Source organism: Galeopterus variegatus, unplaced genomic scaffold, assembly GCF_000696425.1.
Source record: "Galeopterus variegatus unplaced genomic scaffold, G_variegatus-3.0.2 Scaffold292, whole genome shotgun sequence".
NCBI lineage: Eukaryota > Metazoa > Chordata > Mammalia > Dermoptera > Cynocephalidae > Galeopterus > Galeopterus variegatus.
In genome coordinates this window covers 735,597-757,104 of record NW_007726403.1, presented here as the reverse complement: position 1 = coordinate 757,104, position 21,508 = coordinate 735,597, and the positions used below count along the sequence as shown (strand labels likewise).

General features: G+C 41.9%; 1 protein-coding gene across 1 annotated transcript; it reads right to left on the bottom strand.

Moving 5' to 3' along the window:
- Positions 1–163: 163 nt before the first annotated feature.
- PAXIP1 (PAX interacting (with transcription-activation domain) protein 1) lies at positions 164–19,427 on the bottom strand (the record flags this gene model as incomplete). Its single annotated transcript, XM_008567084.1, has 7 exons — positions 19,278–19,427; positions 12,363–12,986; positions 5,949–6,145; positions 5,281–5,795; positions 4,696–4,790; positions 1,135–1,230; positions 164–301 (listed from the first exon to the last, which is right to left on the bottom strand). Coding segments are annotated over exons 1-7 (1,815 nt in total), but the record flags the coding sequence as incomplete, so codon positions are not given.
- Between the last annotated feature and the right edge of the window lie 2,081 nt (positions 19,428–21,508).

The window sequence follows — 21,508 nt, the reverse complement described above, 5'->3', positions numbered from 1 at the left end:
GGGACACAATAACTAACTACATTGTATATTGACAATAAATAAATAAATAAAATTAAAAAATTAAAAAATAAAAAAAAAGAAGGCACCATAGGAGATGGTTAGTTAGTACGATTATCCACCAAAAAAGAACAACTAGAACACACAAGGAAAGGCTCTGGCTTACGTGCTGCGAGCATGGCTTTCCTCCCGGGGGGAAGGCCACCGGAAAGTGCAGGGCCCGGCATGGCGGCCCCATCTTCCTCTTCTTCAAGACTGTGTTTAACCAGTGTGCGGTGACACATCGCTTCCTTTCTCTCAGTGCCTGTCAAACATGAAAGTACAGCTGTGTTGTTCTGATTTTTATGCAGCAGGGTCAAATATAAAACTGTAAGGCTGTGTAACTACAATGCCATCTTTAGTAGAAGCCCCATAAATAAAAGAATTTCATGACATTTAACTCTCAATCTACTACAGTAACAAACTACAACAGTATAGCTAGTTACTTTTAATGCAACCTGAAAATTTTACTATCTATCTACAAATAGGAGCCACAATGGGAGATAAACGCAACAAATTTTATAACAACCTTCAAAATAACTTTAATCATGAATGTGGTAACATTTATGATTATCAAATTTAAAATTCTCCCACGAAATGACAGAGGGCCCCACATAAAACAAGATATAAAAAATATAACCATCTACCTAAAATTAGCCGCACGAAAAAGCCTCTCAAGTATTTCTACACTGTTAGTTGAAGAGTGGATCCAGTAAATAGCTATCCTCTTTAAGAATTTCCTGGAGGTCATTTGTCACATTAATCTGTCTACAGATAAGAACATTTTTATGAAAGGAGAAGAAATGAAATTTCAGGGGGTAAAAGGAAGTGACACTGAGGAGAAAGCTGATGCCCAGCAGTGTCAGACCACTTCTCCGTGGTCCTTGGACACTGACTGGAAGGAGTGTCCACCCTCTTCCTACCAGCACATGCGAATTTCCCTTTCTTTCTCCATTGCTCAAAGACAATGGAATCCACAAAGAGTTCACGAGAATTATTTTTAGAGGTAGCAAAAAGTCCTTCCAACCCTAGAATCTTCTGACTGTGTATGCAAACGACAGACACTGGCCCCATCACAGGCGGAGCTCTTTCCCTTACCTGTGCATACATGCTGCTGACCTGACTCTCACAGAGCAGGTGCGTGCATCGGCTGGTGAATGTGGGATCCACAGTGCCGCCGTGTGCCTGGATTATCTAGACACAAGGACCCAAGCCAAGTTGTCATCAATTTTGATTACTCAAGAGAACAGAAGAGAATTATAATTTCAAATAAGACAGCTAACAACAGAGTCCATCATATATTTATATAGTATATTCCAACAAAATATAAAAGATACGTAACAGTTACATTTACAGACTTTTCTGCCCGGCACTGTAAAATGAAAACAAACTCCAAAACTCATTTAATGTGAATTTCCAGGGAGAAAGGGAAGAAAAATGGAGTAGTCGTCTTCTCATACAGGGTTTCTCGGCCCCAGCACTACTGACATCTGGGACCAGCTAATTCTGCGTTGTGCGGCTCTCCCGTGTGTTGCGTTTCTATCCACTGGATGCCAGCAGTAGTCCCCTAGTTGTGACAACTAAAAATGTCACTGCCGCAAGTCCCACGAGGGCACATTCGCCTTAAGAAACATTACTCCAAAAGGAAAGGGGGACGGGGAGCAAATCAAAATGAAATTGGTGAATACCAAAAGTTTATTTTTAAAAACGGTTTTCTGCGGTGAGGAAACTGTTCTGTGTCCTGACTGTGGTGGTTACATGGCACTCAGCATTTGTAAAAATTCAAAACTCTGTACACCAAAGAAAGGGAAATTTTACTTACATTAAAACATAAATTTAAAAAAGACCTATCCCCACCCCAAAAACCCGATAGTTTCACTTACTACTTTTTTAGTGTTTATTTTTACTCCAGCTCTTCATGAACAGTTTAATGAGGCATATGACAACAACAACAGTCTCCTATCCCATCTCTGCCCTCCATTCCCCAAAGCAATTGCAGCCAGCTCTGTAAGCTCTTTCTTCCGATAATTACTAATGTACTCTAACAAACATGTTTTATGCTGCTATTTCTGTTTTCCAGTTTTACATGTGATCTGTCGTCCTCCTACTCCGGAGGCCACCCTCCCCCACTCCCACACCCGCACCTTCCAAGTTTGGTTATCCCACAACCCTTGTTTCAATCGGTCTTCGCTGACTTAGTACCATTTGGCTCAGCCACATGGCTTCACACGGCATCCTAAGGTTAAAGTTCCTTTCTGGCCTAAGCTTTTGTTTCCCTGGTGTTAATGGCCTCGCTCCACCCCCAGCCACCTGCCTGTTTTAGTTTTCTGTGCGCCTTCTGCTGTTCACTCCAAACCCTTCAGAGAAGCGTCCACACGGTGGCTTGTTTGACGTTGCCCCCTCTAAGAGCCGGAGCATCAGTCCCGGCCCTCAGGTGGCCCAGACCCAGGGAGGGCCTCTCTCCTCATCAGGGGAGTGCAGCGGAGCTGACAGCAGGAGAGGTGGGAGGCAGTGCCCACGGCCTTGTGAGGGTGGCCGGGCAGGGCCCCTGCAGCCCAGCCGACTTCTGGACAGCAACCTCCGGAGCCAGCCCAAGCCACCCCAGCCCACTGAGCACTCGGACACTTCCGGCCCACAGAGACCTGGCAGGGCACAAGCGAACTGCTCTGAAGCACTAAGGCCTGGGAACCGGCCACCCCGCCATGGAGAGCGGGCGCACACATGGCCCTCCTTAGCCCATCGGTGTCGTCTCTTCACTTGCTCCTCCAGGACCTCTGTCTCATGGTTCCCAATCCAGTCACTCTCTGGTCCTGCTTTCACATCCACTTGGGATGTCTCTCCACTTCCACCTGGGAGCTCCCTTTCCAGCTCTGTCCAGATCCCCCATTTCTTGGCTAGCACACCTTCCCCTGTGCTGTTAGGTAGCGTCCTAAGAAGGGAACACGGGAGGTCATTTTTTGACCACAAAAGTCTGAAAATATCTTCATTCCCCGGTCTCACCGGACTGACAAGCTGTACGTAATAAACCAGGCTGGCAATCACCTTCCCTCCGAGTTCTGAAGCAGCTGCTCCACGTCCTCAGCTCCCGTACACAGCCTTGGAGAGGCTGCAGCCGCTAGTGCGCTGCGCTTCCCGCTTCCCACATGCTGCCCTCCAGTGTGCTCTGCCAGCTCTCCGTCCCACACGCCCTGAACCTGCATGGCTGCTCAGTGTGGCTCCTCTCCCACTCCTTTCCTGTCTGGAGACACGTCCTTCGGTTGTTGGCTATTTTCTTTAATAATTTTCATTTCCTCTGTTCCCAAACTCCCATTATTTAATGTTAGATCTCTTAGACTAATCCTTTAACTTTAAATCAAAATGAACTTTTTTCTACTACCTTTCGTATCTTTGAGTTTTGTTCTACTTTTTGGGTGGTTTCCACAAGTTACCCTCAAAGGCCTCTGACTGTGTCTTCAGGTTTCCGCCTCCGTCATTCTCAGAACAGCCTCCCTCCCACCTGCCCTGCTCAGGCTATAGGCCTCGCTCACCTGGCCTCCAACATGGTCATCTAAAATGTGCAGCAGATCACTTCATCCCTCCCCTTTTCTATACGCTTTAAAGCCTACAGCAAGAAAAAGCCACACTGCACACAACACAGCATGTAAGTAAATAAGGTCTTTGAAGAAACGGCCTGCCGTGGTCCTGAGCCCTCCCCACCTCGTGCCCTCCACCCCCCAAGCAAGTACCCGACCATGTGCACCCATCAACACCTGCAACTGCATGCCTCTGCCTCTGCTGCTCTAATTCTTACTCCTACTTTAAGTAATCTGAGTCCTTAAGACTCAATTCAGGAATCACCTCTTCAAGGAGACTGTTCTTCACACACCAGCCTCAGCCCAACAGGTGAATGTCCTTTCTCAGGTTCTCAGGATACCCTGTGCCCATCTCTGCCCCCACACCTACCACACTGCTCATGTTTATCTGTGTGCGTCCATCTCTCCTGCTGGTCCACAGTGTCCCCAACCTCTGCTTATGCAACACACCTTATGCATGCTGGGCAACAGTAGACGTCACACACCACGAACGTGTACAGTGAAGCACATTCCAAATGTATGCAAACGACACTTAAGCTCGGTTTTCACAAGAAAAGAATTCTGACTTAGTTTTGATTTGTGGCATTCAAGAAAAAGTCTTTAGTTTTTCTTTCCTTTAAAGGCCACCATGCAAAATAATAAATACCGGGATTACAGCTCCACAACTGGACTGGAAGACTGTGAGGGGACTTCTAACCTAGAGATTCTAGGATTTCCTAACACTTGCCTTTGGAGAAAAAGAAATGATTAAGACACATACAAGATAAGGGTCCATGTCCTAGGTCACCAAAAACCTAATCCCAAACCAATTATATACAAATAATTAGTGCCCCTTAGAATTTCAGAGCTGAAAGAATCTTAATAATGATCAGCCCAACATCCCCATCTAACAGCTGAGAAAAGTGAAGCCCAGAAAAGTGATGTGCCCAAGGCCACAGAGAACGTTAATAATAAAAACATCCACAGCACATTCAGAGCATGAGTACATGTATCTTAGTGAATGCAGCCGAACGAACACAGTTAGGTCTACATTCACAAAGCAACACCTTCAAACACAAAGTTTTACTCCTTCCAGATATAACCTCACCCTCTTCCAGGTGGCCAGCAGCTGTTTGTCAGACATCTGCTCTGGATAATCCGCAATTGCAAACACACACCCCAGTAAGAAGCCATCTTCTGGAACTAAAATAGAATCATGCAAGAAAAAAAAATTAAAACCCTATAAACACGAATGCACAAAAAATTAACAAGTGCATTTTGCCAAGGTCAATTGGGATTTATTAAATTAATCAGTCCTGACTATGATGTATTTGCCAGTAATCTGAGTACATTTGGAATACTGCTACAAATAGACTAATTTGTCTATATAAAATGATCACTAAAAGATAAAACCAACATAATTTATGCCTGGCCATTAGATACTCTGAGCTAGTCCTCACGGCAGCCCAGATGTTCTGGGGAACACCAATGCTCACTTCAGTATATGATGTCCCAAAGTACAAAGAAAGCACAATTGTCCCATTGTAATGATACTGTCTGTCAGGTACAGGATTTACATTCTCCATTTTGTAACAATTACGTTAGTATGAATCCCACAACCACAAACACTCTCACAGCATTTATGTAAGTGCAAGACTTTCAGGAGAAAGTAAGAAATCCCCCCATTACTAACTCTCCACTGCTGGGTCATGTCCGAACAGCTGGTGGTGCTGCAGGGGCTGCTGCTGAGTGGGGGGCTGCTGCTGCAGGGGCTGCTGATGTGGGACCTGAGGCTGCAGCGCCTGGGGTGTCTGACTCAAGTGTTGTGCTGCATGAGTTTGCATTTGCTGCTGCTGTTGATGCTGTTGGTGCATGCGCTGGAGCTGCTGCTGCTGGAGCTGCTGCTGCTGCTGCTGTTGTAGCAGGTTGTGCTGCTGCTGCTGCAGCTGTGCTAATTGCTGTTGCTGCAGCTGGTGCTGCTGGAGCTGATGTAACTGCTGCTGCAGGGCATGCTGTTGCTGAAATGGCTGTAGCTGCTGTTGAGGGCGATGCAATGGCTGTTGAGGGTGCAGCTGTTGCTGTGGAAACTGTAGCTGCTGCTGTGGAAACTGATGCTGATGGACTTGCTGCTGCTGCTGCTGAGAAAACTGATGAGACTGTTGCTGGGGGTAAGGCTGTTGGGAAATCTGCTGCTGCTGCTGCTGCTGCTGCTGAGAAAACTGATGAGACTGTTGCTGGGGGTAAGGCTGTTGGGAAATCTGCTGCTGCTGCTGCTGCTGCTGCTGCTGAAGCTGCATTTGAGACTGTTGCTGGGGGTAAGGCTGTTGGGAAATCTGCTGCTGCTGCTGCTGCTGCTGCTGAAGCTGCATAATCTGCTGGGGCTGAAGGTGTAAAACTGGGTGCTGCTGCTGAGTCTGATGCTGCTGCTGTGACATGTGTGTCTCTGGAGCTGCTTTCACTTGGCTAAACAGCACTGCATTGGCATTTGCATGTCCCTGTTGACTGTGATTCACCTGCTGTTCTAAATTTTTCGTAGGTGCTGAAAGAGACTGTAAGATCTAAAAAACAAAAGTTAGGCGAAGTCATTATCAATAGTTGCTGAAATGTCAAATGTTTAATATTCAACTAAATAGAAATGTCAAATGATTGGAAACTTCAAAAACAATACTGCATTTTCCTTTTTATTTTGTATCACCAACTTCAATAAAGCAAGTAAACAAATTCATATTTTAAGACCACCAAAATTTGAAACTACATAAGTAAAATGAAATAAGCTAATGGATTAAATTTGACAAACATAAAGACTCATGACTAATGTGTTTTATAGAGCAAAGTGACAAGGGTAGCCCCCCCGCCCCCCCAAAAAAGTGCTCTGTCCTATTCACTTCTTGGCCCTGGGAGTCTGAGCCTTGGAGCTCCGCAGCGAGAGCAGTGTGCAGATCCAGCTCCCATCAGCTCCACAGACCTCCTCTTGACCAAAGGACGCTCTGCAGAATGACAGGTAGAAAGGCAGCTGGTAGTCAGACTCAGTCACATCTCAACCTTCTCTGCACAGCTGCCATCTTCCATTCCCTCCTACTTTATGGCTCAGAGTCCCACGAAGGTCCCTGGTGAGTTGCCTTCCAGAATAAAGCAGTGGAACCCGAGCAGTATCAGCAGGAGCAGCCAGAAAGCAGCTAAGCCCGGCGCGGCCACCTACCTCTCCTGCACCATCACCAGCCTGCTCTGTGTATTCGTATGCTGCATCAGAGGGCCAGACAAGACACCAACAGCAGGTGTGTTTAAATGATAAACATTCCTCCAACCATCATTAGAGCTGGGAAATTACCCTTCCTCAAAAGTGACTTTGGGCACTTTAGATGGGACAAAAATGTTTCAAGCTAGAGAAAATCATTCAAGCCAGACTATTTTCCTTCTAGTTCATTCTACTTCACAATGACAGGGAATAAGCTGAGAGTTCTGTGCATGTTGAGGGAATGGGAGGAGAGGGAACAGTGACTGGGAGATGCCTACCAAGCAGAGTATTTTTATGTCCTACACAGCACTGGATAAAATAAAAGAAACATATTACACAATTACTTTTGTTCACATGCTCAAATAAATATTTGAAACCAACTTCTTATGATCATGGAAACCATACAAACAGATTTTACTACAACCCAATCAATACAACTTAACCCTATTAAAAGCATACTTATCATTTCAATGAAACTCTAGCAATTCAATTTTAACATACACTAGAACTATACCAAAATCTCAGATATGATTTTAACAAATATCTTTCACTTAAACAGACTCTAAAACACAAAAATAATACAATCTGCAAAGGTAACAGGCTTTGGATTTAGAGATGAAATAATTGAGTTTGCAATTGAAGTAAGTCAAACTCAAGAGCCTGGGCACATCTGTCTTGTAAATATGACATCTCTATAAAAAAGATTCAATATTTCAGAAGCACCTCAGTTGAGCTCTAAACAGAAATGTTTTTCAAACAAATTTAATAAAGAGATAAATGTTTCTTCTCTATACTTAAAAGTATTAAAAAATACCAAGTAAAGTGGAGGGAAAAGTTAACCCCACCACATACCACCCCAAGTTGCTGAAGAGCATTTGGTGTGCTGACATTTCCATAGAAACGCAGGTGTAGGGGGGAGACCCCTGCTTGCCTATAGGCAGAGGAGCCACGGGCTCTGCACAGGAAGCTGCAAGTGACAGTGGCTGCCTTGAGAGGGTAAACGGGAGTGAGAGGTGGGAGGGACTTCCACTTTTCATTCCACATCCTTCGGCATCATTTGAATTTTAAAATTCTGTACATGTTATTTTCTCACCCTCAGAAGTAAACAGCCCATGGAAACATGATGGACAATAAGGAAATGAGTGCCTCTCTGCCACAATGAGCAAAACTGAACCAGTGCCACGTGCTGCTCTCCTCTCAGCCGCCACCAATCCAGAACAAACTAGAGCTCTGGAAGCACCTACACAAACAAGGGGACAGAAGTCGGGACGGGGACACAGAGGACCGCCTGGAGCAGAGGCTGTTCCTCTCAGCACTCTATTTCTGGCAGAGTGGACAAAGGGACTCAGCTGGGTTTGCCGTCTACATGGGTGATCACAACCCTAGAGGAGGCAACTCAGCCATGTTTCTGTTGTGGGCTTTAGAAAAAAAAAGTTAAAGAAGGGTCCCCGTCCACTGCTGACCTAGCCCCTGAAGGAAGAACAGATAGAGATTCAGGACGGGAGCCCCAGCTGGGCATGAAGATGCCTCTGGCCCGGAGCGCTGTGCACCTGGAAGGCCAGCTGTGGAGGGGCAGTGCAGGCCTGGCTGGGGAGGGCACCTGGAAGGCAGGCCAGCCATACGCCTCTTAGAACACCCGCCACACTCATCGGATCAATTTTCCAATCCTCTAATCTGCTTCTGGCTGAAAACACGTTACTCCTGATGAATGTAAGAAAAAGTAACAATCTTAATTGCTCAATCACATAATTGAGCCATACCGCAAAGAACAATTCTGAATGAATGTCAGGTTTGAATTTTTCCATCACCACTGGCATAATCCTATTTAAATTACATGAATACAGAGTTACCGCACGCCACAATATATAAAGCATTATGATACATTCTACAGGGCTCCTCACCACTATAAATTTGCAACTTAAACAGGATTTTGACGGTTAGTTATGTCTTCCCCCTACCATGATCTAATGTTAAACTAAATCTGTCTCATATTTCTAACATTTCAAAAATTCATCTTCTTCACATCTAGCAGTAAAATGTCCTAATGTTCTCTCTCACATCGCTGAAAAACTCTCAGGAAATCTCGTGGCACTGCTCTCACCAGTGATCACAGCCATTCACTCGCTGGATGGAGCCTTCCCAGTTTCCCACCTGTGGAGCACAGCAAGTTCATCTCCTAAGGACAATTTCAAAAGCAGAGATGCACCCAAACTCCCTAGTCTACTCACTTATTTCTTTTTCAAACAGGATTATTTTATCCAAATACAAACTTAGGGAACTTTGGATTTAAACCAACATTCATAAAATCTGAAAAACATAGAATATAGTGGGAAGACTTGTCAACACTGTTTCCTACACTGCAAATAAATGAAGAGCAGAGAACACTTCTACTTTACATGGATGACTTACATCCATAATTTAATGAAAGAAAGTCCCATTTCTTGAGCTGTCACAGGCTTTACACCTACTTGGTGAATTCTCACACCAATCCCAAGGGATAGAAGTGTCTGGCCCAGGTCCTCTCGCCCCAGCTGGCTCACCTTCTAACCTCCCCAGCTCAGGGCATCACCACTGTCCTCATGGCTTGGACCAGCAATCTCAGAACCCCTCTGCCTCCAGCCCATTGTGCTTCCTGTGCTCTGCTCTCCGTCCATCTAAGCACAGAGCCCTCCGGCTCTCTGGTATCACCTTCTGACCGGGACTCCCTGCTCTCCCCTCAAAGCCTCTGTTCTCCTGAGACTTCACTATGTAGCCCTATCACCCACTCCCTGTCCTAGATGCTGACACACTTGAGACAGCACACCCCCCCACCCCGAGCGCCCAACGGTGTAGGAATGGCTCCTTCTCTACATTTCATCTTCTGCCCCTAATGCAGGTGACGTCAGTGCTGACAGGGACACCTGTCCAGGCAAGCTCTGGCCTTGCAGCTCTTCGGCCACCTCATCTCAGTGGCCTTCTACTCGATCCCCCCCCCATTCCCCCCTCTACCACTCATCCCCGTCACCCTCCAGACCTGTGGTCAGGTGCAAACCCACAATCAATTACCTCCAGCACCCAGGCAGGTCACATAAAGTGTGACAGGACAGGTAATAAAATATAAAGTAGTGGGAACGAAGCACACATGAGAGACGTCACTAAAGGGGCAGCTGCCTTCAGCCCAGAGAACTGCCACCATTCACGACTCCAGAAATGGCAGCTAAGCATTTTATCAGGCCATCCACTTCCCAAGATAAGCCAGAAATCCAATTTGTATGAAGCATCTCATAATTACGGCAAATAAATTTTAAAAAATTATTTTGGCAAAACTAAATGTGTCTGGGCAGAATGTGGCCTGTCAGTTACTGGATTGTGTCTTTCACCACCCAAGCTGCCATGCCCTGACAATTGCTGATTCAAATATACCAATTGTGAACCAAATCTACTTTCCTTTCGGACTGCCAGCGTACCATTACCACTGAGACTGTTCCCCGTCTCCACTGGACTGGCTGCCTCTGCCCTCCCTTCTCTGTAGGCTAGAGTCCATTTTATTCTCTCTTGTTACTATCCTGAGCTGTATGGATCTCAACCATGTCCAGCAATACTGTCTTCTCAATCTCCGCATGAACCACTTCAAAATCTTCGGTTCCCCTCCAATCCCTGATGACCTCTCTCTCTCTGCCCACCTGGCCTACACCATCTGCCCTTTCCTCCTTCTAGTACCTGATGCACGTGTGCTCACTCTGATGCCATCCCCTTCCCCTTCTCAAGAACCACGTACTGTCAATGATTCACTGCCTAATCTGATGAGGGGGGCTGGGAGGGAGAGACGGAAGGAAGGACGGAGGAAGGGAGATTTTTTAAATCATCTCTAACCAATAAAGACTTCTTAAACCACCATTATCATACTCAATAAAAAGAACAATAATTCTTAATACTACTTCACATTCAGGCCATATTCAAATTTCCCCACTTCATAACCCTCAAGTCGTCCTGCTAAAAGTAGATGTGTGGAATGCTGGATCCTGCTTCAGATTGTCCCTATATTCTACAGAGTCACTCTCTGGGGCTTCAAGCTGCTATTCAGAAAACAAAATATGCAAGTGCCAGACAAAGTGACCAGCAGCCCAGCCTTGCTGTAAGACGGGATAACCCACCCAACTCTCAAATGCAGGGTTCCCAGCACTGGGCCCAGACCCCCCTCATGCTCTGCCCCATCCTGCCACACACCCTCATCCATTCCAGAGCTTCCATCTGTGTCATTTTGCCCCGTTGTGTCTCTAGCCAAGCCTTTATTGTGAAAGCCAAGCACAGGCACCCCACTGCTCACCAGACCCCTTCCCTGGGACGTGTCAGAACCCTCCAACCCAGCACATCTGAACAGGAACTTACGTTCTTAAAGGATGAGCTCTTCCCATGTCCCTTGTCTCTGAAATGGCACCGTCTTCACTGCTAAAGCTAGAAAGTAGGTCCTGCCCTTCACTCCTCTCCCTCAAACTCCACCTCTAACAGCTCCGAATGGCTCTCTGCTTCCACCCCAGCCCCTCTGCCATCCGGTATTTACACAACCCCTGCCCACTCCCACGCCAGCCCTACTCACAGCCCCCATGGCCTCCTTCCAAGACAGCCCACACCCCTTGCCACGCCCTTTTAAATCACCCACCTTACTGAGCTCAAGTCTTATTAACTCTCTTTTCTTAGAACACAGCAAGTTCATGCCCACCTGTGGGTTCCGGGGCTGCTTTCCACTGGAGCCTCTGCCCTCAGTTCCTCCCATGGCCTCCTTGTCACTCAACCCTGATATAAGTCATCTCCTTCACAAGGCCCTGCCTGATCACCTAACCTAAAATGGCCTTCTTCCCCCAACTGCTATCCTAGGACCTTACTATCTCCTTCAAAACACCTGTAGACATCCGAAGCCGTTTTGTTCATATTTGTCTGCGTACCGTCTGTCTTCTCCACCAAAACCAACAGCAGCGGACCTGTCTTTTTTATTTACCATTTTATCTCCTGTGCCCAGAAAAATACAAGCAGTAGCCAGTATACCACCACAATCATCATCTTTCTGTCTTAAGTTGAAAAATATCTACTTAAAACTTTTAAGATCCATTCCATATCAACAAGCTCCATGTCATAAACCATCAACTGAAATCAAGGCATCTTCAATGAATGAATGAGTTTATGTTATTTATTTACCATAAAATTTACTATAAGCAAATCAAGGAGAGCTAGTAAACTTCACTCTTCTCTTTGCTGCCATTGCTAATTTAGGACTAAGCAAGAGCGGAGCCCCTTCTTCAAGGGACAGCACTCCATCACTGGTGTCCTGGTCCTACTCAGCTGTGCTAGGTCTTCAACCGAATGCACACCGCCACCCTCTTCATGACAGAATTTATGACACGGGCATATGTCTACATATATACAATGATAAAACAAGTTCTCACACAAATACTGCTTGTACTTTATCTGGTCTGAAAAAGCAGAATAAAAAAACATACGAAACAAACTGAAATCCAATTCAAAAATCCAATACTTAAATTTTTGTTTTTTCAAGAGTAACTTACATGTGCTACATTTGATGGTCGGTTAATCTGCTGAATGTCAGCATTATTAGTAATATTTCTCAGTGTCCGCACAGCTGGACTCCAAGTACCTATCATCTCTGATCTTTCAGAACTTTGGAGGTTTTGTCCAGAAGCCATCAAATTACCCCGGACATCAGGAGGCAGGATGTTCCCTGGGACCGGCGGGACATTGGCACACAAGTTAATCAAGCCAGGCTCCTTTCCCTGAGGCAGTCTGCGCTTTGCCGCAGCTAACTGCGGGACTTCAGCTGGGGTCCAGTTCAAATTTCTCTCTTGCTTTTCAGGTGATGAATCTGAGGAGTCATCAAACATCAACTCCCCTTTAGATTTTTCAGGGTTTGGTTTGGGAGAAAGCGGTTGGTCACCAGGAGACCCTCCTTGAGAGCTGGCGGGGCTCGACTTCCCATCCGTACTGCCCTCGTTCTGAGACTCCTGCTCCTCATGTTCCCCCTCCTCCTCCTCCTCGTCTTCCTCTTCGTAAATAACCAGACGAGGATGATAAAATGCTTCGTCCTTTTTCGTTTTCTCAGATATGCAATCCAGGACCCAGTCAGGAGTCACAATTTTAATGCTTGCTTGCTTTAAAGCACATTCATATTTCTCCTATGAATAAAGCACAAACATGCAAAACAAAGCTGTAAATTTTATCAAATTTCCTAGAATTATGCATTTTAAAAAAAGAACTTCAGGAGAAGTGTGCAGTTGAAATGTTCAGCAAGTGTTACTACCATTTTGCACACAGGAAAAGCTTAATTTCTTTTTAGACAAAGAACGTTGAGCCAAAAAGTTAAAATGAACCATACATCAATGTTTATAGGAAGGTCTCATGCCTGAAGTAGGAGTCTTAAAAGATTTTGTTTAAATGAACTTTTGTGATATTTTAAATACAAGAGAGCTAGGAATTCTATGAAAAATTTCAAAACGAATGAATACCTGCTATCTGATCTAAGCTTTTATCTACTGATAACTTTAATGAAGCTAGTTTTCCATGACAGGTTTTTTTTAGGTAAAGTGACCATGGGGTAGAGCACACTGAGGAATGCGTCATGCAGTCACAGGGGTCTGGCGGACTTTCCCTGGAAAGCTTTTTTAATGCCCTAGTGCCTGCCGAGCTCATCCTACACGCCAGGCCACACCACGTGCTGCAGACAGGAAGGATGCAGTAAGTCTCTGACCTAAGGAGGAGCGCAAATGAGTTGTAATGAGAAATTAAAAATACGCAGAGACTACAATATAAAACTAGCTCTGAATAACGAGGAGGTAAGGTTAGATGAGGGTCACATCAAGGGGAGGCGGAGGACTCGGGGAAAGCCCGAGGAAAGATGACCCGTGGCCGTGGCTGTGCTGCCGGTGGCGTGCAGTTAGAGAGGAGGGCAGGCGCGGCAGGACCGAGAGGTGCCCGCACACGCCAGGAGGGCTGCGCAGACAGAGGCTCCCCCTGGAAGAGGTGGGATGTGGAAGGCACTGGGAACGAATACCAAGGAAAGAGGGAACAAACAAACTTTCAAATAAGAGTAGCTTTTAAATGAGTTTGTAAATACGGCTCAGTTAAATAACAGGCTCTCAACCCTCTGCTTCTAGAAGCCTAGAGTACAGCAGCGATTCTCTGGCAAACGCACAAGTGGGCCCTAACCTAACGTCCACGGCCTGCTGTGGGGCCCGCGACGGCCCCCACAGTCCACAGCTGGGCAGGCTCGCACTCAGCAGGGTCACAGGCAGCAGCAGGACAGAGGACTGTGTCCAGTCGCTGTGGACTTTGTGTAGCTCTCGGAGTTGAGAATGGAAAACACCATACAGCCAGGAGACGTATCTCGTGGCAAACAGTAAGCTCTACACAAGGCTAAGTGATTTCACCTTCTGCTACTGTTGAGGATGTTCTTTCCTTAACCTTTTAAAAACACAAGTAAAACTTAGTCTTCGGAAAGACCCATGAATAAAAGCTAAGCAGAAGAAAATGAATATAATCAAAATCACACTGACAAGAGAGGACCACAATCAACATTTTAATTGTATCATCATTTTTGTGAAGCATACATGTGCATGAAGAGGGTAAACGGAAGGACCACACCGTCAGTGTACAAACACTGCTTTTTTCACTTAACGCGCTGTGAACAATCTCCTCCTATGTCAACATGGATACTCTCACACTGGCACTTCTGTTTTAAACTTTTCTGTATGTGCATTTTCAAACACACCCCAAAGTAGAGAGGGTAGCATAATAAATTCCCCGGCCAGTCACCCAGCTTCAACCAACAGCAACCTTTTGAAAATCTTGTTTCATCTGCCTCCTCCCTGACTTTATGTATCTCTAACTCATAATGACTTTTAACGACCACCATTATCATATCCTGTGAAATGAACTATGATTCATTTCACACCCAGGCGCATTCGTCTCCCCAATAGTCTCAGAAACCTTTTTATAGTTGCACACAGTTTGAACATAAGCATGCTCTTCTACTGCACAGTTATATAATTTAGTCAATCCCCTAGTGCTGGCCACTTAGTTATTTCCAGCGTTTTGCTACTGTGAAAAACTTTAAGTTAAATTTTATGATAAAATTCCTAGGTTTTTGCATTTAGACTTAAGGCTTCATATTTATAACTATATTTCCCTCCAAAAAAGGCTGTACCGATTTATACTTCCACCAGCTACGGAAGAGTGTATCAATTCACCCTTACCCTTGATAAAAAAATTTTATTCCTTATCCTAAAAATCATGTTGTTCTTAAACATTCAAGCATAAAATATTACATAGATTCCCCCTACAGTAAAGACAGATGATGATAAATTTCTACAACAGACCAGAGATTTTCAATTTTTGAACTACCCCTCCCAGAATAATCTCAGAGTTATTTTAGGAAAGTATGAAATCTAGGTATACACTGAAGAATTTATAAACTAAATATTTAATACAAATATACAATGTGCTCAAGTAACATATCACACGTAGTATGATTTATATATGATTCTTCCAAGGTAGGAAGGTATTTGTTGAAATAATGAAATATGAAATAAAGTAAATTTTAATTCTGTTAACAAATACTAAACTAAAACTATTGCCATGAAGAGGAGTCACCTAATATGTTGATTACTGAAAGAGGACTTTGCACTGAAGGGCCTGCAATCCACTGTGGCAGTCTCCTGAGTTCCTAATCTGTACAGGGTGATGGCATTTCACATGTCAGAAATGACTGGACTATTTCCTATGCAAATCAAAGTAAAACACTGAAGTAAATTGCCTTATCACTCAAGTTTTCTCTCACTTTTCACAAAATAGTTTGATACTGACAGTTAGCAGTCATACAATTGATAAACTGAAAACTTTAAATTCATCACTATTAAGTTTAAAAATTCATGTCTGAATAGATTAAAGAATATAGTAACATGAAGAAATGATCAAACTTCAGTCTTTTTAAAGAGATGTAATTTCAAAACTGTGGTTACTTACGTAAGCCACAGTTATGATCATAAATCAAGAACATAATGGCTAATTATAAAATACATGAACTTAAAACCACTTTGGTTTTACAAATAGACTATGCCCAAACACACAGTTACTCTAGTTCATGTGACGGACTGTGCTTCTCAGCCTTCAGAGGCACGCTGGGAAGAACTGGGAAGAGAGGACGTGACGCAGGAACTGCCCGTCCAGGAACTGACTAGAGGAGGGTGCTGGCCTAGCCTAGCACGATCCAGAAGTAACATGACAATACCGCCCCAGGTGGAGGCGGTGGACAGACACAGGTACAACTGGCATAGTTGTGCTTAAGCATTTGTACCCATGTCTGTCCACTGCTCTTCAGTTCTGCAGTCTTAGCTGAAATTATTTAACTCAGTGATATTAAAAGGAGTTGTTACCACTCCCTCGAATTTTGGAAATTTGTGAGGGCCTTGTTTCTTTGTTTGCCACAAAAGCTGGTGGGGAAGAGGGGTGCTGGGGATGCTAAATCCTACAATGACTCAGACAAAGCTGCACAGTTGAAGGGTTAACCCATAAACAATATTCCGATGAGGTGCCACCAAATACTCATGTAAAAAAAATATCTAGTGGTATATACATTTTCCACGAAAGCAGCTACCAAGAAAAAAATCAAAGAATGATGATTTCTATCTTATTCAAAAGTTGGTCGCTCATTTTTTACTGGTTTTTATTGGAAAATTATGTCAGTAAGGGCAGTATCACTTATGGTTTTTATGTCACCATTACAACAGACACATGACATTAGTCTTTTTGTAGCTGTCATATTCATGATGATTACACTTATATAAAAATACATGCTTATATACATGTTACATACATATAAACATCTTACTACTTCATTGTCTTCTAGCATAGTTGTACTTGAGCATTCAAAAATCCTATAAACTATTATCAATTGCTTTCTATTTATTTCACATGTGGACATTATGATTTCTTAAAAATTATTTAAGAACAGTAAGGTATGTGTAGAAAGGGGTACTTGTTATCACAAGGGGTGGTGGCTCCCTGTGTTTCACTTCTTCACAGTGACCACAGGACTGACTTCACATCACACTGTAAGCATTACCAGCACTTTCAGTATGTGCTCGATAACGGTGCCTATCCTTGCTACTTTTATTGTTGACAAACACAAAATCCGCTTCTGACCAGTATTTACCACTGCAGAGGAAATGTAGTAAGCACTAAAACAGTAGTTTCCTTTTCCCTATATTGAATTATTTATTTTAGAACTGGGAAATTAAAATTGGAAAAGCAAAAAAAGACATTTCAAATCTGTAAATAAAATCAAAGATGAAGAGTAAATAAATTGCATAAGACAATACTATAATTCTATTATAGACTTAGATAGTCCCTACGTACGTGATAGTGCATGTGTGCACAGACTTGTTTAATATCAGACTTTCAAAATACTTACAGTATTTGCTTTTTCTAAAAATAATCATGTAGCATATTTGTCTTATTCACAAGCATGTTGTAGCCAAATAAAATTATTTATTTTAAATGCTTTTTTGTTGGACTAAATAAAGTCCAATTAAAGCATACACACACACACACACACACACACACACACACATACACATACACACACACACACACATACTCCTATTGACTTAGACATGGTTTTCCTTCAAATAAAAATCTAGAGTCAATAACTACTTTAAAATACATATTATATCATGAAACCCAAAAAGTTACTAAGGATTTATCAGCAAAATATTTTTGGAGAGAAAAAACAACCTTTAAATTAAGGCTCTAGTATTAAAAAGTAAAATCGCAATTTAAAACAACTTTGACAAACCCACTTTATTCACATATTGCCTCAAATTAAAATTTTGACTCTTTGGAAGTATTATTCAGTTATAAAAGTTATAAAGATTTCATTTCCCCTTCAAACTTGCTAAATATAATCAAATGATTTATTGTTAGCTATAAATCAATACTGATATAAAAATAACCTTTACACTCATTATTTAACCAAAGCACACACATACTATTTGTCAGTTGAATTGCTATATAAAATATACATTTTTTACTTAAATAAATTTTAAGAATCACATCATAAATTTTCACAGAAAAGATTTCTTCTTGGATAGTGCAGCTTACTAATGCTATGATACAACCAAACTCACTGGCTCAAAATTCATTTTATTGTCAGGAAACTGGCACAACGAACAGCGCACATTTATGGACCGCTTCTGACTAGTTTAAAAGATTTTACACAGTGAGAACACTCTTGGCAGGGTGAGGCTGGTGCCGGCCCTATGCTCTGTACCCCACTTGAGTGCCTGTGACATACACTGCACACTTCCTTTCTCTGCATCTGTGATTCAGTGTGCTCAGACAAAATACTATGACAATACTGACTCATATCAAAAACAAAGAAATATAAAGGCAATGATTTGTATGTGAAAAAATTAACTAGTCAGGAGACTTTTGTACTATAAATATACCAAATTTGATTTTCAAAGTTATAAAAAAAAAAATCCTTCATGGGAGAAAAAAATTTGCTTTCCACAGAACAGCGATTCTCAAACTTTAGTATGCATCAGAATCACCCAGAGGGAATGATCACAGACTGCTGGGCTCCCACCCTAGCCCCCACCAAGTTCTGATTTAGTACATCTGCGAAGGGGCTGCACAACTTGCATTTCCAACAAGCCCCCAGGGGATGCTGATACTGCTGACCCAGGGACCCCACTTATGAAACCAAAATCTCTATGTCCACACCACTGCTTAGGGATTACAGCCCTGCCCTTATCAAGACGAATGTAGCTTTTATATATTCTAGACTATAAAGAAGGAAATATATCAAAAACTTCACCAAATACATATTCATAATCACACTTGACACAAGGACTTTTTAAAAATTGTGAAGGGAACTAAAAATATATTTTTGGGGCCGGCCCGGTGGCGCACTCGGTTGAGTGCAGCACTCCCGCCGAGGGTTCGGATCCCATATAGAGACCGGTCCGCTCACTGGCTGAGCGCGGTGTGGGCGCTACACCAAGGGTTGCGATCCCGTTGCCGGTCGCAGTACGACCGGTCACAAAAAAAGATAAAAAGGAAAAAAAAAAAAAAATATATATATATATATATTTTTGTCACAAATAAAAATGAACCCAAGTTTCACTGGATTTGAAAGAAAATTCTAGAGATTAAAAAAAACTTTCCTACTTTCCCTATGAAACAGAGCCAAATTTCTTTGTATTTAGAAGTCGTATTTGGCTCTAATATAATTCACAATCATCTCACATCTTTTGTGAAATAAGGCTAGATATGAATAATATAAACCACTATAATTATCTTTTGTAAATGTAATCTAATAATTAACCTAAAAGAAGCTCAAAAAAGACATTTGATTACTGGAAATAATTAAATGACATATAAAAGAAGAACGTACGTGAAATGCTTACCCCCTTCGGTTCTGGAACAACCAAATGTGTGCATTTCTTATTGAGGTTCAGCTGGCAATCCCCCCCATAAAACGTAACCAAAGCCCACAGGGCACTTCTGTCTTCAGATGACACCTGGTAGAAAGTTAAAAATAAGGCTTTACCATACATTTCAACATATGCATATTTATATTTTTACTTTATTATTAGAATACAGTGTGACAACATAACCATTTTGCTTTATCTACTTTTCTCTTTTTAAATAAAATTAACCTAAAAATATTATGGGAAAAAAAGACATTTTTAAACTATTTGCTGATTATAATAAAAACTTTACTCCTATCATAAGTTTTATAGCCAGCTGCCAAAATAAAATAAATAAAAATAAAAGCAAATACCTATCATAACAGTTATACAGATATAAGTCACTTGTTTTTTGCCTTGTCACCAAATGAATAAAAAAATTTTATATACAAAGTCTGAATGCAGGATTATTTCAATCTATGAGAAAAATGATAGCGAAAAAAGAAAAGGGCAGAAAAAACTAGTACACCATTCCAAGCTTCCATCTGTTTCATTTTAAAAAATGTTTAAATACAATAGCAACATCAAAACCATATTTAAGTAACTCCTTAACACTAATAGATAATAAACACTAATTATGAAATGGATCAAATAAAAAGGAAGATAAAAATACAGTGGTTTGTAAGCTTGGGGGAAAACATGAATATTATTTAACACAAAAAAAGAAATAAGGCAAGCATAAAAGAATTCTTATGCTTGTATAGTGATGAAGTAAGGACTCCAGATATAATGGCTTATGCTGTGAAACAGGCTTTCACCATGACAGTAAGAACAGCTACCATTTATTGCCTGCCTACAATGTGCCAGGAACTGTGCCAAGTGCTTCATATACATTCCTCATCCTTACAATGCCAGTGAAACAGGATTTGTTAGCCCCATTTTAAAGATAAGGAAACAAACTAAGTTACACCTGACAATTGGAAAAGCTGGCTTTTAAAACCCAGGTCTGTTTAAACCCAGGTTGAACTCCACACTGTACTTTTCCACTGCTTCTCTAATGGCAGTTTCTACTGTGAAAGTCAAAAATAATTTCTAAAAAATAAAATTTTAGAGTCTAAAAGGCAAAAGAAACAATTAGGAGAAATGAAGGTATAAGCACTTTATTCTAAGATAATGCTCTAAACAAGGGAAATTTTTTTCTGGATAAATTTAAGTTGGTGATTATGGTTATTGAAGAATTCTAAACTTTGTCTCAAATTAATTTTTTAAAAGTACTGATAAGTAGCATGTTAACTTCTTTTTAATTGCCAGTGTGCAGGTTGCCAATAATCTTACATTCTACATCTATGCTCTCATCTATTTTACAAATATATTTAGAAAGTATTTTATATTCCACACTATCTAAAAAAAAATTAACAAAAACACATTAGCTTTCTAAAATCACTTTTAAACTCATTATTTTATATCTCTTTAATTTTTAGTAAGTCAGTGTCACATGTCAGAGGACTTGACCAGGTTATTTATTAGAGGCTTTCACAAAAACATTTATATCCTGCAGCACTTGGAGAGCTGAGATTTAATAATGTGATAATACAGATTAATCCAATGAATAAGATAATCTTTATTAAAAATGAAATTAAAAAACATAATCTAGATATGCCTTGATTACCAAGATTTGGCCATGTCAGCTAAGTATTATTTTTATTTTACTGACTGTAGTTAATCTAGTCCTATGGCCTATTTGGCCCATATCACAGGCGTGGCCCTCAACAGGGTGCAGTATATTGCTGTGGAAAGAACATCAGACAGGGAGGGATGGAGACTAGATTAATAAGGAGTCTCCAATAACTAGCTTATGTCAACTTGGAAAACTTCCATGACCCAGATTCTTCATCAATGTACATTTGGATTAAATGACTTTGAACACCCATACCAGGTCATTTAATGAATCTGCCTCAGCATAATTAATAATTAAGGATGCTCTTTCCACACCAAAATGTTAACAATAGTTACCTAGTGGTGACAGAATTACGAGGGTATTTTTATTTTCATTTTTATACTTTTCTGTATTTTCCAAATTTTCAAAAGCATTAATTTTATAATTGGGGAAAAGTGTTTTTCTTTTTTTAAAGCCATCTTCCTGAAATACCAATCTTATGGTGCTGGTTAACAAAGCATTCATGTCTCTTCAATGCCTTGAGGCTAAAATCCAAAAACTCCCCCGTGGT